The 13,388-nt window shown below is 25.1% G+C and overlaps 1 protein-coding gene across 3 annotated transcripts in view; it reads right to left on the bottom strand.

Moving 5' to 3' along the window:
* LOC129968757 (DNA repair protein RAD50-like) overlaps window positions 1-13,388 on the bottom strand; it is a 48,069-nt gene that overhangs the window by 9,058 nt on the left and 25,623 nt on the right. For all 3 annotated transcript variants that reach the window (XM_056082981.1, XM_056082980.1, XM_056082982.1), the window contains exons 18-30: window positions 12,786-12,884; window positions 11,916-12,002; window positions 11,564-11,656; window positions 11,018-11,143; window positions 9,690-9,825; window positions 7,449-7,562; window positions 5,019-5,114; window positions 4,401-4,548; window positions 4,061-4,118; window positions 2,948-3,149; window positions 2,784-2,813; window positions 2,222-2,302; window positions 1,859-1,917 (exon numbers count right to left, since the gene is read on the bottom strand). In XM_056082981.1, the coding sequence (XP_055938956.1) occupies window positions 1,859-1,917; window positions 2,222-2,302; window positions 2,784-2,813; window positions 2,948-3,149; window positions 4,061-4,118; window positions 4,401-4,548; window positions 5,019-5,114; window positions 7,449-7,562; window positions 9,690-9,825; window positions 11,018-11,143; window positions 11,564-11,656; window positions 11,916-12,002; window positions 12,786-12,884 (1,329 nt within the window). The remainder of the gene's footprint in view (window positions 1-1,858; window positions 1,918-2,221; window positions 2,303-2,783; window positions 2,814-2,947; window positions 3,150-4,060; window positions 4,119-4,400; window positions 4,549-5,018; window positions 5,115-7,448; window positions 7,563-9,689; window positions 9,826-11,017; window positions 11,144-11,563; window positions 11,657-11,915; window positions 12,003-12,785; window positions 12,885-13,388) is intronic.

The raw sequence follows: 13,388 nt of genomic DNA, 5'->3' as shown, positions 1-13,388 counted from the left end.
AGGTAAACTGAAAAATTCACATCAATGTAAAATATAGATTTCATACAAATGTATTTAGCGAAACATGTTTCAATTAACAAAAGTCAATTACCTGATGAAATTTGTAAATTTTACAGAAATTAGAGGTACATATTTAATTGAAAGAAAAAGATAATATTAAATGCTAAAAAAATCAATCAGCTTTATAGTTTATAAAAAAAGCTATCATCTTTTTGAAGATGTCTTTTCCTATTTTGAACCCATACTATTTGATTAATCTTTCTGTTTAATGATTATTTAAAAAATACTATTCTTCTGAGCACTGCTCTCCCTCTTTTTTGACTCGCACCATTTTGATTAACCTTTCTGTTTTTTGAGCAATTCCTACTTTTACATCCCCTCAAACATTCCTTCATGTTAAAAAGTTTTTTATTAATAATATTAAGGTCTTAAATTAGCTTAAAAAAATTGCATAAATGAACTTAATGACATATGTAGAATATATCTAAGACTTTACATTTTATTCTATTTTTTTGATAAATAGTATTAATTCAGATCTGAAAAAGACAGAAAAGATGCCTTAAAATGAAAGTTAACAATTATTCATAACTGCTTCTAATCATGCTTTAATTAATAAGCTTACAGAAGACTCAAGAATTTCTGTATAAAACAAGAAAAGATGAAGAAAGAAAAAACAATGGTGCTTAGCAAAGTTGCAATTTTTGTAAAGAAATGGAGCGTTATTCATAAGTATGCAACATGTTAGTTGTGGGCAAAATTAGAATCCATTAATTTGTCTATTTTGTTCATTAATTAATAGGTCTCAATCGACCCTCTCCCCCCCCCTTATTTCCTAAACTTGAACAACTACTGCTTTCCCTTTTCATCTGAACTCAGAAAAACAAAATTTTAAAATTTTGTCATTAACACATTACTTTACTTATTCTAAACAGTTCAATTACATAAAGTATACTAGCATAAGGCTGAAAATTTCTATTTTAAAAGTCGAAAGAAAAAGTTATAAAAACAAAAACTGGACACAATGGAATTTGAATAACAATTTAAATAGGAACAACTAATTCAATCAGAGAAAATTATAATTCATATAATGAAAAATTATGCAAGAATATTTATTGGTTTGATTTCAATTAACAATCTTATGCTTAATTTGATATTTATAATTCCCATAGAAAGGCATTTGAAGCAACAAATTATAATAAATATCAATAGCAAGTTATTCTAGGAGTCTTTACATAAATTATCCTATGTTTATACAGAAACAAATTCCATGATATCCAAATGATGGGATCCATTTTCAAAAACAATTATTTCAGTTCATCTGTCTGTTTTTGTATAGTGTAACCTTTCTTTCCTACTTTTCATATAAACAACACAAATAATAAATGGAAACTTTCTTAATTGCTTTTAATGACTGAAGAAAATAATGTGATTAAATACTTGATGAAACAATGAAAACGGTTTCTTTTTCAACTCAGTGCAACTAAGAAATTATTGCTGAAAACTATGAATTTAATATTTTTAAAAATTACCTTAATTAATCTCTCAATAAAAAAATGAATAGCAATCAATTTGACATCAGTAAAATGAATTTTTTTTAAAGTTTCAAATTGTATAAAAATCACTTTTCTGCAATTACATTTTGGACTAATATCATAGAAATATCCAAAATCTTGTATAATTTTTAATTATATTTCTAACTGAGTATTTAAAAAAATCGCTCCAAGATATACATTTCTATCTGCCCAGGAGATTTTGGTAGCTCTAGGTCAAACAGTCTGGCATGTAGAGTGCAACACCCATATTCCCTTTTATTATTAGTAAAGATAATAATGTAATATAAAATAGTAGAGTTTCTTACTGTTCGATTTCATGGGATATCTTTTCAATGCTCTCAGTTTCTCGTTCTTCTTCCCTGATCTGAAACAAAATAAAACAGTACAACATACAATCAATACAAATTTGAATGCATATCTTTCAGATTTCCAGTAATGTTCAATCTTTCCAGAGAATGTCCTTAAATCAAATTATAAAACAGGAACTTCAGCTTATTTAAAAAGATACAAAACCACATAAAGGTCTTACATATTTTTTTTTAAAAAAAAAAGAAGAAGAAGAAAAAAAAAAAAAGGGAAAAAAAAAACTAGAAGTACCTTTTTTTAATTTTATTTCACTCCATAGAAAAAAATAAAAAAAATTCACAAATAAAAAAAAAATATCATACTTTTGTGGTCAATTTCTCCAATTCACTTTCCTTGGACTTTGTGGCATTTTCTTTCTCTTTATTCAATTCCTTGATCTTTACCTAACAGAAACAGGAATTTTGAATAATTCAACAGCACTAGAAGAAATTTTATCAAAAAAGAAAAAAAAAAAAATTCATGTATGTAAATGTAAAGCATAAAATATTTCTGTATTTTAAAGTTAATTAAAATTACATTCTGGTAACAAAATAAGAGAAGAAATGTTTGATCTAAATCTTACAAGAAAATATAAATACAGTTCAAATGAATTAATTCAAATTTTAAATAAAAACTGTTCAGAATTACAACATTGCAAATTAATATGCAAAGCAATAAATTAAAAAATCCTGGTTACCAATTAATAATAACTAGTAACAAAGCATAACCTGATGACAAAGTGAAAAATAATTTTTATAAGAAAGTACAGTAATGTTAAATGAAAAGTTTTCAATTTTAAAATAAACTCATTGTTATTTCTAGAATTATTCCTTAATTTCCTATGATAGAAAAAGCAATTAGTTAAAAACAATGAAGTCATTTTACCTCTAATTTTGCAATTTCAGCTTTTATTTCCTACAAAAGAGAAATGAATAAAAAATTATTATATAAATATTTTTTCAGTATGTGTTTTAGAATAATTAATTATTATTTTTCATGGTGCAGAGAAAATATTGTGTGAAGACAAAGACACATAAATGCACACTCACTTTTGTAGCTTCAACAAGTCCTGCATTTTCTTTTGTTATGTTTTCAGACTGTTCTATAAGAGTAGATTTTTTTTGCATGTCACTGCACATTTTATTTTTCTCAGATTTTAGGTCATTGATTCTTCCTTTCAGCTGTTGCACTTCTTCAATATGGTTATTAATTTTCTGTTGAATCTTTTCAATGTCACGGTTTAATATTTTTCTGAAAGCCAAAGAATCGATGAAGAATTTACTTAAGCGAAAATTCAACTAACAAAAAATAACTATTAGAAAAAAAATTTCAAAAATAAATGCTATATGAATACGGATAGAAACTGTGCCAAGGAACTTTGCAAAATATATCCCATTTTGCAACATAATTCAGTCAAATGTATCAAAATATAATAATTCATAAAGTTTTTTTACATTTAAATAAAACATTATTAATCTGAAGAAAAAGCTTGTAATAAATTTACATTAAAAAAAATAATAAATTGAGCTATCAAATTAAAGACAGCTTAATTAGGCCATGCATAAATTAAAACAAAACAGAAATATATTTTTTGACCTCCTTCAATTTTACCAGTGTATATCATATAGGAGGAAAATATTTAGTAAAAATTTGGAGAGGAAAGATATATATAACCTACATATACATATTTATCCACTTGAATTTACAAAGTGGAAAAAAATCCAATTCCAAAAGAGTTGTTCTACAATTTCAGGTTTCAAATAGTTATCTATGGTTGTTATTCAGAAAAAGAAGATAAAATGATATTTGGAAACTAAGATATATATATATATATAGAAATACATATATATAAAAATATTTATATGTTAAAAAAAACAATTTTTCTTTTCTTATTTTTCCAAATATGCATTCAGTCAACTGAGAATCAAGCATCAAATATCATAGATTATAATTATTATTGAAAAAAATTCTTTTATTGTAGATATGAATTTTTGAAGCTGCATTACACCGAAAAACATTTCATTTTAATATAAATTTTAAAAATGAAAGTTTTTTTTTTCATTATATTTAATCCAAGGGGAAAAGATATTACTACAGTTATTGATTTGATAATATATTATAAAAAATGAAATTTTGAAATAAATGAACAAAAAAAATCTTACATTTGAGTCTGCAGAGCATTCTGTTCCTCAGTCACTTGTTGAAAATTTCTAGAAATGTCTATCAAAAGAAACATCCACAAAAATGAATAAATAAAATCATATATACATTTCGGCATGGATGCAACACAAAATGATTTGGTGTTATTTTGCTTTTTAAATAAATTTAAATGGTAATAATACTTTTAAAAAAAATACAATTTCCATGTAGCTATAAAAGCAATGATTCTAAAACTAACTTTTTCAAGCAGACATATGTATGCTTGTATTTCTTTTAAATAGTCACAAGATAAATATATAAATCTCAACAAAGAAAAATGTGTAAAGAAAACAAAATTCTTACCTTTTCCACCAATTTGCATCTTCAATTTGGAAAGGCGTCTTTCTAATGCTTTCATCTCATTCTGGTTTTGGTCAAGCAGATATAAATCTGGTAAAAGAGCTGAAGCTGTTTTCATATCACTACAAATATTATCCAGTACTTCTTCCGTCTAATACAAAATAAGTAAATAATAATAAATAAATAAAATAAATGATTTAACTATATCAACCTACATAAAAACAGAAATAAGCATAGTATAATATGTATCAATTTACTTCTTATATTTTTAATACACAAGATAAATTCTGCAAATAATTTGAAATTTATCCAAAAATACATACAGCAATAATTAAGTATGAACAATTAAAAAATTACTGACAAAGATAAATGATATAGAACTGCATTAATTTTTAGGGTGTGCATGCACATGGGGATGTATGTGCGACAAATTTGTCAAATTAATCATCTAAATATATAACTGTTAATTTCTTCTTTTATACAAGGCTTAAAATATAAAATTGTTATAATACATAAGGGAATTTTTTTTATTCATTCAAAAGAAGATAAATAAAATAAAAAAAATTTTAAAAAGCTAAAACTTTGAAAACAGAACAGGAAATTTAATTTAAAACTCTTTACCTCAGAAATTTTGGCAGATGATTTTGATATGTCCTCTGTAGCTGCCTCTAATTTATGCTCTAATTCAGGAATCTCTTTTTCTAATAGAGTTGAAATCTAAAAATAACAAAGCATGCATATAATTAATCTTGGTAATTCTTTTTTTAGAAATATATTTTTTGTTCTAATATATGTATGTAATAAATACAAAAAAAAAGTATCATTATGTACTAATGATCAATTTAATTCATACTGTGTATTACTGTTTCCACTGATAAATCATTCTGTTTAGTCATATATTTGAATCTCCAAAGTGTCACTACTTTTGAGTTTAAATTTAATCGTCATTGAATTTATAATATGAATTTTAAAATTATTTGCTCTCAAAACAGCCAAACAGTTTTTAAAAATGTTTTAATATATATGAACATTAATACTTGAATCGAAACATATACTGATTGCGATAAATATAAACATTTTGTCTATATGTAACACTATATTGACAATATTAACAAGAGATCAGAAAATAAGCAACTATAATAGATGCAAATAATTCAGTCAATTCCATGTTCTAAAAATGTGCACCATTTACTGGTACAAAGACAAGGTTAGAAGCAACTAAATTTGATTTTCAGGTGACAATTGACACATTTATTTTTTTCCAAGACAATCAATGGTATGGTTTAAAATCATGTTTTTATAAAATATTGATATTTTTATTTTCATAACTCAAATCAGACTTTGTTGCAAGAGAGTAAAACTTTTTCTTATAACAGTCTGAAGAATATTTTATTACATATGACTCATAGGACTGAGTGTATATATAAAAAAAATTAAAATCTCCAAAGTGCAATTCATCAGAATATTTATTGACTCAAACTAAACAAAGTATGACTATTTTTTCATTCAGATCATTTTCTTATTAGATGTGTATTCTATTACAAATGATTCAGAAATTAACTGTTGAGTCTTAATTAACTTGGATATGCTACATATATTAAAAAATACTTGCCTTAAATAATACTGTTATTGAATTATAATACAAATATTTTAAGTCACTTATGTGATGACTAAAGCAAAACTGAAGAAGTCGTGCTGTCATACATTAGGTGTGTTCTTGTTAAAATAATTCAATCCAAAGTAAGAGGACATAAACATTTAATATTTACACTTAAATATAACAATCGTAGTTTAACAGAGGTAATGCCAATCGTATTTCAAATCTCTCAAACGCAAGTAAATCAACAAAGCAGAGTTGAATTTTCACACAACTTCTAAGTTCAATAACAAATGTTTTAAGTTTCGTGTGAGTTTATTTTTGGTTCTTCGTTGTACCACACAAAAACCTTTTTCTTGCATTTATTTTTATAGAAAATATCAAGTTTTATATTAATTTTATTTCATACAGTTACATGGCAAAGAGTAAACATTTCTAGGTTCAGGTTTCAGTGAATATTAACTTTTTAATCATTTAATTTGACTTTTTTCAGCGTGATAGCAATACATTAATAAAAGCTAGTTTCTTCATGCAAGTATAAAATACTGTTGCAACTTTATTTTTATGTGAAATATATTGTTAGGAATATTTCTTTGCTTATAATATTTTTTTAATTTAATTATAAATTGAAATATAAACAGTAGTTCAAAATAACAGATAACATTGGAAAGATAATTTTTAAGAGGATTTAAAAATCATTTTTGTACTGTAATATTTTTGGAAATAATTGTGGGAAAAAACATAATTTTTTTAAAAAATTTTTGAAATTCTAGTTAAAATTTTAAATTTATTGCTTAGAGCTGCATTTCCCCACCCTTTAAAATAAAAAATTGCCAAGTTTGGTATCTCTAGGTCAAATAATCTAGACAGTGGAACACAAACACACATTCATTGTTATTATATGCAAAGATAAGTGAGAAAATTCTAATATGTAATAATAAAAATTTATAAATAGAATAAATTTCTATATTAATGTTAATAATTACATTTTGCCACTTTTTAATTAATAAGATCCGTGCTACATATTTTTCCATAAAGTTAATCAATAAAAGACTAAACAAAGTTAAAAAATAAAATCTGTTATCACAAATTTCAAGTTATCATGTGCAAATTTTTTTTTTATCACATGATTATATTAATGCTTATGCGTAAGCTTTTATAAAAACAATGCTTTTTTTTTTTTTTGAGATTGATGAGAGCTTAAAAACTTTCTTGCCAACCAAGAAAAAAATCGAAAATGAAAATTGCCATTTATACTTTATTCATTGCCTATGCGATTTCGAGCTTCAAACTACTCTAACTGAAAGAACATCATGTTCTCACATGATAAAATAGAGACTAACAATTTGAGATTAAAAAAAACTCACTTTAAACCAAATGGTTTCTGCTTTAGACGACTTTTTTTTAAAATTTATATTGTTAAAATTAAAAAACCATATTAAGTAAAAACCTACTGCTTCCTTCACAGGTTTCAATTCCACCATCTTATTCAACAATTTTTCTTTCTCTGTAATCAACTTTGTTTTTTCTTCTAGAGCACTAGGGACAGTTTGTAGCTTCTTTTGCAGCTATTAAAAAAACATAATTAGTTCAAACATAACATTTAACAAATTTTTAATTTTGATATATGAGATGTTTCAAACATGTAAAATATAAGTTGGTTGCAAATGTAGACATCTTATAAAGAAGTTGCAGACATTTAATTCAGTAATATTTTATTTGAAATCTGCACATATTATTAATGAGAGTGCCTTTAAAACATTAAAAAGATATTTTAGTTAAATCCAAATTATGGCAAAAAATAATAATAATAATAATTTTCTATGACTCTGAGTAAAGCAAATAAAATTCAAGCAGTGTTCAAGGATATTTACAAATTTAATTTTTAAATTTTTGTCCCTTTTCAAACATCGGTTTTCTAGACTTTTAGAATTACAGATTAGGAAGGTATGCAGCATCCTACATACAATGGAATAGTTAAAGTTACAAAAATTACCTAGTCCCGAAATTTTCACCCAAAAAGCTATGAATGTTCCCAGAATTTACTAACCACTACCTAGCAAACTGAAGAAATCACTGAACTGGCCAAAACATTAGAGGGAAGAAAGTGAGTAGAAGAATAAACTGCTGCAATCATGGAATTTTTGTTAAATGATGATGTAGAAAAAATTGGGTAAAAAATCAGAATCAAAGCTAAGAATAGCGCAGTCCCTAAAGCAACAGAAAGTTAATCATAAAGTCTACCAAAAAATAAGGAAGAAGTAAGAAAAAGATTTACTAGTGATGATTAACACAAAGATAACAGACACTTATAACCTATTGCAAGAGAAAAGCAAAATTTCCTGTAGTAAAAAAATAGACTGAAAAAAAGGTTTATTGGCATACAGGATGAAAATGAAGAGAGGATAGATATCATGTAATTGTTTCAAGAAAGGAACTTGGATTTTGTCCTCTGTGAGTCATATTAAGACTGGCTTTTGAAACTAGTTATATGTAACATACCGATTGAAATAAAGATTCATAAAACCGGAAATGAATTATAAAAAAACGAATATGTCTAGTTATAATCGGAAAAATATATACTACTGAAAAATCTAGATCAAAACCTACAGAATTAATAAAGAAAGGGACAATCTGCTTTAAATGCTCTAGACACTTCTCAAAACTGTCAAATGCAGAGGATGGCATACCAATTTTGAAAATCGAAGAAAATGTATTAACTGTTGAGAGACCAGTCATGAAGAAGATATATTACCTAATCTTCCACTATTAGAAGAGCAGGAAAACTTATGTACAGATAACCAAGTCTAAAACAAAGAACAGAAAAGAAAAAGAAAGGAAATCTAACCATCTCAAAAAAAAACCCTTTTGATTGAAGATGCTTATGGAAAATAAAGAAGCACTGAAAGAAATTAAGAAGCTGATAAAAGGGATTCTGACCGTACTGAAGGCCACCAAGATATGCTGGAGGGTTAAAACAAGAGAAGAAAAAGTGCTGTTCGGAGTGAATTGAGAAGCCTGCCTTTTGACCTATGTAAGCTTCACTTATATATCTGCCTTGCTTTTGATGGGACAATTCTACATCTCCACTCTCTAGTTTCTCCAGAATGAGATGTTTTACAACCATGACAGTAACAACCATTAGTAACTGAAAAGATCAGCAACAGAAAACAACATCCATTTCAGATTGACAAAATTCAAATTTACTTCTACCAGCATCTTGTCTAAATGGGGCCTATTGATAGGGTGCATTCACCACACAAGGCCAACAATTGTATACAATAATTGGCTTTTTGCTGTTGTCCTAATAAGCAGTTGAGACAACATTGTCCCGTCAGAATTATGTGTTCTTTATAAGATAGGAATAGCAGTCTATTCAACTGCAACCTGGTGTACACATTGCTACAAATTTAGGAGATTGTAGAACATTAAATCTGAGCATGCCGTCTACTTTATTACTCCAATTTTCTTACCTTTTTTTAATTATTGGTTAGATTCAAATCAATCAATTTCTCATTACTTGAATCTCTTTGTTCGTTTATACTTACATATTAACACTAACATGTTTGAAAATATTGATTTATTCCTATAAAATTTAAACAGAATTTATTTTATCAGCTATTTGGTTGTGACATTGTAGCAATTTGCAGGTGAAAAGTTTTCAGCCTTTTCAAAATGAATGCAAAGATTCTTACTTCACTTATTAGAGCTTGAGCTTCATTTACTTGTTGGAAGGACCTACTACATAAAGGACAACAAGGCCTTGGTTTCTTTAGTTTTTCAATGTACTTGTTGAAGAGGTACAAACTTCCAGTCAAAGCTCCTTTCTCACTAAAATTGCAAAAATGGGAAATTCAGAAATTATATGCTCATTTTTGACACAAAATATCAGTTTTACTTTTTCTGTTGTTATAATGGGGTGCTTCTACACAAACAATATTTAAAAAATTAATTAAATAATATGGTTAATTTTTATATTATCCTATTCTTTCAAAAAAATTTCAAGATTTATACTTTTAAAAAGGAAAAAAAACTACTTTATTGATGAATAATTAAAGTAAGTAAAGCATTTCCAAATTTAAAAAAATATATATATTTAATAAAGTTTCTATATCATGCGTTTTAGAAAGCCCAATGAAATTCTGCTAACAAATAAATTAAAACTATATCATATTGCCCATTAGAAATAGGTTCTCAGATTTTAAATTATCCAATAAATTATTGTTAAAATATACTATTGTAATTATTGGAGATAGCGAGGATCCAACTCGCAATTTTATGGTTCATAGCCGAGTAACATGACCACTAGACAAAAATGATCATTCCTGTCCAGAGACTGTTATCTGGCTTATAAAGCTTCACCAAAGCTTTTAAGTATCAAATGATAATTACAAAAAAAATTTACTTAAAATATTCACAGTAGACAAAACAAGTGCTAAAATAAATTAAAAAAGTCACAGAAAAATTCTTGCATAACAAATAAAATTCATTTAAAAAACACTTTCACTGTAAACTCATTTTTAACATTTGAATCAAGATTCTTCATTTCAAAGATTAATATCATTATCAAAATCAAACAAATTTTTAAAAAAATCATTATATTACTCCGTTCTAAATATGTATAGTAGCAGTTTTAAAAGTATTTTTAGTACTTTATTTATTTTAATAGTAAATATGTCCAGCTATTTTTTAACTGTTCATTTAACAGACTATAAAATTGAATTTTTTTTTATTAATTAAAATATTAAATAAGTTTCTTTAAAAGGGCAAAACACCAAATAACAAATTTTTAAATAACAAATTAGAAGAAAAGTTTGCATTAGTTTTGATCATAGGAAACAAATTTCATCATAGGAACAAAATCATCTCTTTTTTTTTCTCTCTCTCTCTCTCTCCTTCTATTATTTTTACAATTTCTAACAAACTAAATGTTCCTGGATTTTCTATTAATATTTTCAGCACAAATTTTAAATAGTATTCAATTTACCTCAAAAAGTGATTTCAAAAAATAATTCCAACTTACTCTTGTAGACCCTTAATGGTTGTTTTTAAAGTATCACAACTATATTCAAAATTTTGACTACCACAAACATCAAATATTTTGTTCTGATTGGAGACAAGTAGTTCTTTCTTAGCTGCAAGTTGATTCCTACATTAGATAATTAAAAAATTAACATATTATTATTAGTCATTTAAGGCAATAATAAATATATGGGAAAATATGCAACTATCAAATAAATACTTTAAAAAAAATTGTATTCAAGGTGTCTGCTGAATATTTCATTCTGTACATCGATTTATAGAATTAATGCAATATTGTGGCAAAAATATCATTTTTACAGCAAATACAATTCAATAGGTAAGTACAGTAATAGCATCAGAGTAATTTTACTTCATGATATTCAACAACAGACGCATTATGAAGTCCTTTGTGAAATTTTAATAAAAATGAGAGATCAAGATCATGAGCTTGTAGTACATATGAAAAAAATATAAATACAATAAATAATTTTAATTTTTAATGTAAAGAAAAAGAACAAGAGAGAATTTTAAAATATTATCAACTTACGAGTGAAATTTCTCTGTTGTTTTCAGAGAAGATAAATTAGAGCGCTCCTTCTCTAGACTTTTATTCAACTCATCAACTTTTTTATTTAAATTGCTAAAAAGAAATGCATATTACATATATAAAGATAAAAGTTTGAAGGGGGGAAAATACTTTTTTTTTAAAACCCAAAACAAAATTCAAAGAAAAAGTTACAAATAAAATATTTCATTACTTGGTGATTTTTATTAAAACAATGAAAAATCTAAAAATAAAATCACACCATTTTTTTCATAAAAGAAATGAAGCTAAAACTGAAAATAACATATTAAATGTATTTTAACCAATATCTATTTTAATAAAACTCATTACTTACTTCACTAATGTGGTAACTTTATCACAAACACCCTGTTCTGGTAGTTGACCAAGAAGATGTAAAAGTGTATCTTTGTTTCGAGAATTCCTAGAAAAATGAATTTTAAAACTTATAACAATTAAATTCAACAAGAAATGCAGAATCAAAAAAACCAATTTGTTGCACCATTTTTGTTTTAAACAGAGAAAAAAAAAACAATGCTAGGTAAAACATTCAAATCTCAATATAAAGTGAACTAAAAAGGAAGAAATTTAAAATATAGTAGTGAAGAAAAGCAGGAATTTAGAAAAAATCTAGTGCAAATCATATACAACAACTTCATATTACTGTTTTAAAGCACATGTACAAGAACAGAAAACATGTAATCAAATAACAAAATATAAAACTGCTTAATATTAGAAAGGAATGAAAAGTTAAATTTTTCTATTTACAGTAGGATGCTGTTTGTCTAAATAAATAATAAACAATAAAATATCTTTAAAATAAAAATAGAATTTACTTAGTTTTTAAAAATATAATAAGGAATCTGTTTCTAATTTCTAAATTTGCAGCAATTACATTGTCATATATAAATACATATTAGCAATAAATCAATTGCACATAAATTTTACCAATAATTCTGTGGTTTATAAACAACAAAAACATAGAACATTTCATTATAAAATTAGATTTTAATGTTAATTTACTTAAATGCTTAAACACCCCCCCCCTTAAATTTACAAAGTAAAATTGTTTATAAACTCTTTGATTGATTTTATTCTTGCAGTTCACAATTTTCTTAAAATTTTAGAGATCAATATTTAAAAAGTTGCAATCAACACTATTAAAAGAAATATGTCATTAAAAGCAATTTTTACAAATAGTTCTTACACTTTATCAATGGCTTCTTGTTTGGTATTAATATCTTTATTTACTAAATCAATTTCATGGCGTATTTTACTTTCTTTTTGAAGAGTATTCATCTCCTGGCTAAAAGGAAAAGACATTATTAATGTATATGATATAATTAAAGTATAATATGAAAACTATTCTGTCCAATATGAAATGTTACAAATAATAATGTGAGTTATACTATAATAAAATTCCTATAATATATTTAAATTTTAATGTAACCTTCTCTCTATTCAATGTCTATTTTTTTTTTTTTTTTAATTCAAGAATTAATACTGAAGCATCCTTAAAATACAAAGAATTGATTCATTTACTAAATGTAACATATAAAAAGGCAATTTATTAAAATCAAAATTTCTAAACTAATAAAAATTATAATTTTATTAATTTAAATTTTATACCAATAGTAACCAAAAGAATTATAAAAAGAAAAAAATAGTAACATTTATTTTGCACTCACAATTACAATGAAAAATTATATTAAAAAATAAAACTATTAAAATAGATTTCTGCATTTAAGGATACTAAATGAAATTAAAACAATTTAAAAAATAACTTGAAGTAAGACAAGCATTACAATTC

The sequence above is a fragment of the Argiope bruennichi genome, chromosome 5, assembly GCF_947563725.1.
Source record: "Argiope bruennichi chromosome 5, qqArgBrue1.1, whole genome shotgun sequence".
NCBI lineage: Eukaryota > Metazoa > Arthropoda > Arachnida > Araneae > Araneidae > Argiope > Argiope bruennichi.
The sequence above is the reverse complement of the archived record's forward strand: the minus strand, read 5'-3'. Positions and strand labels throughout refer to the sequence as shown.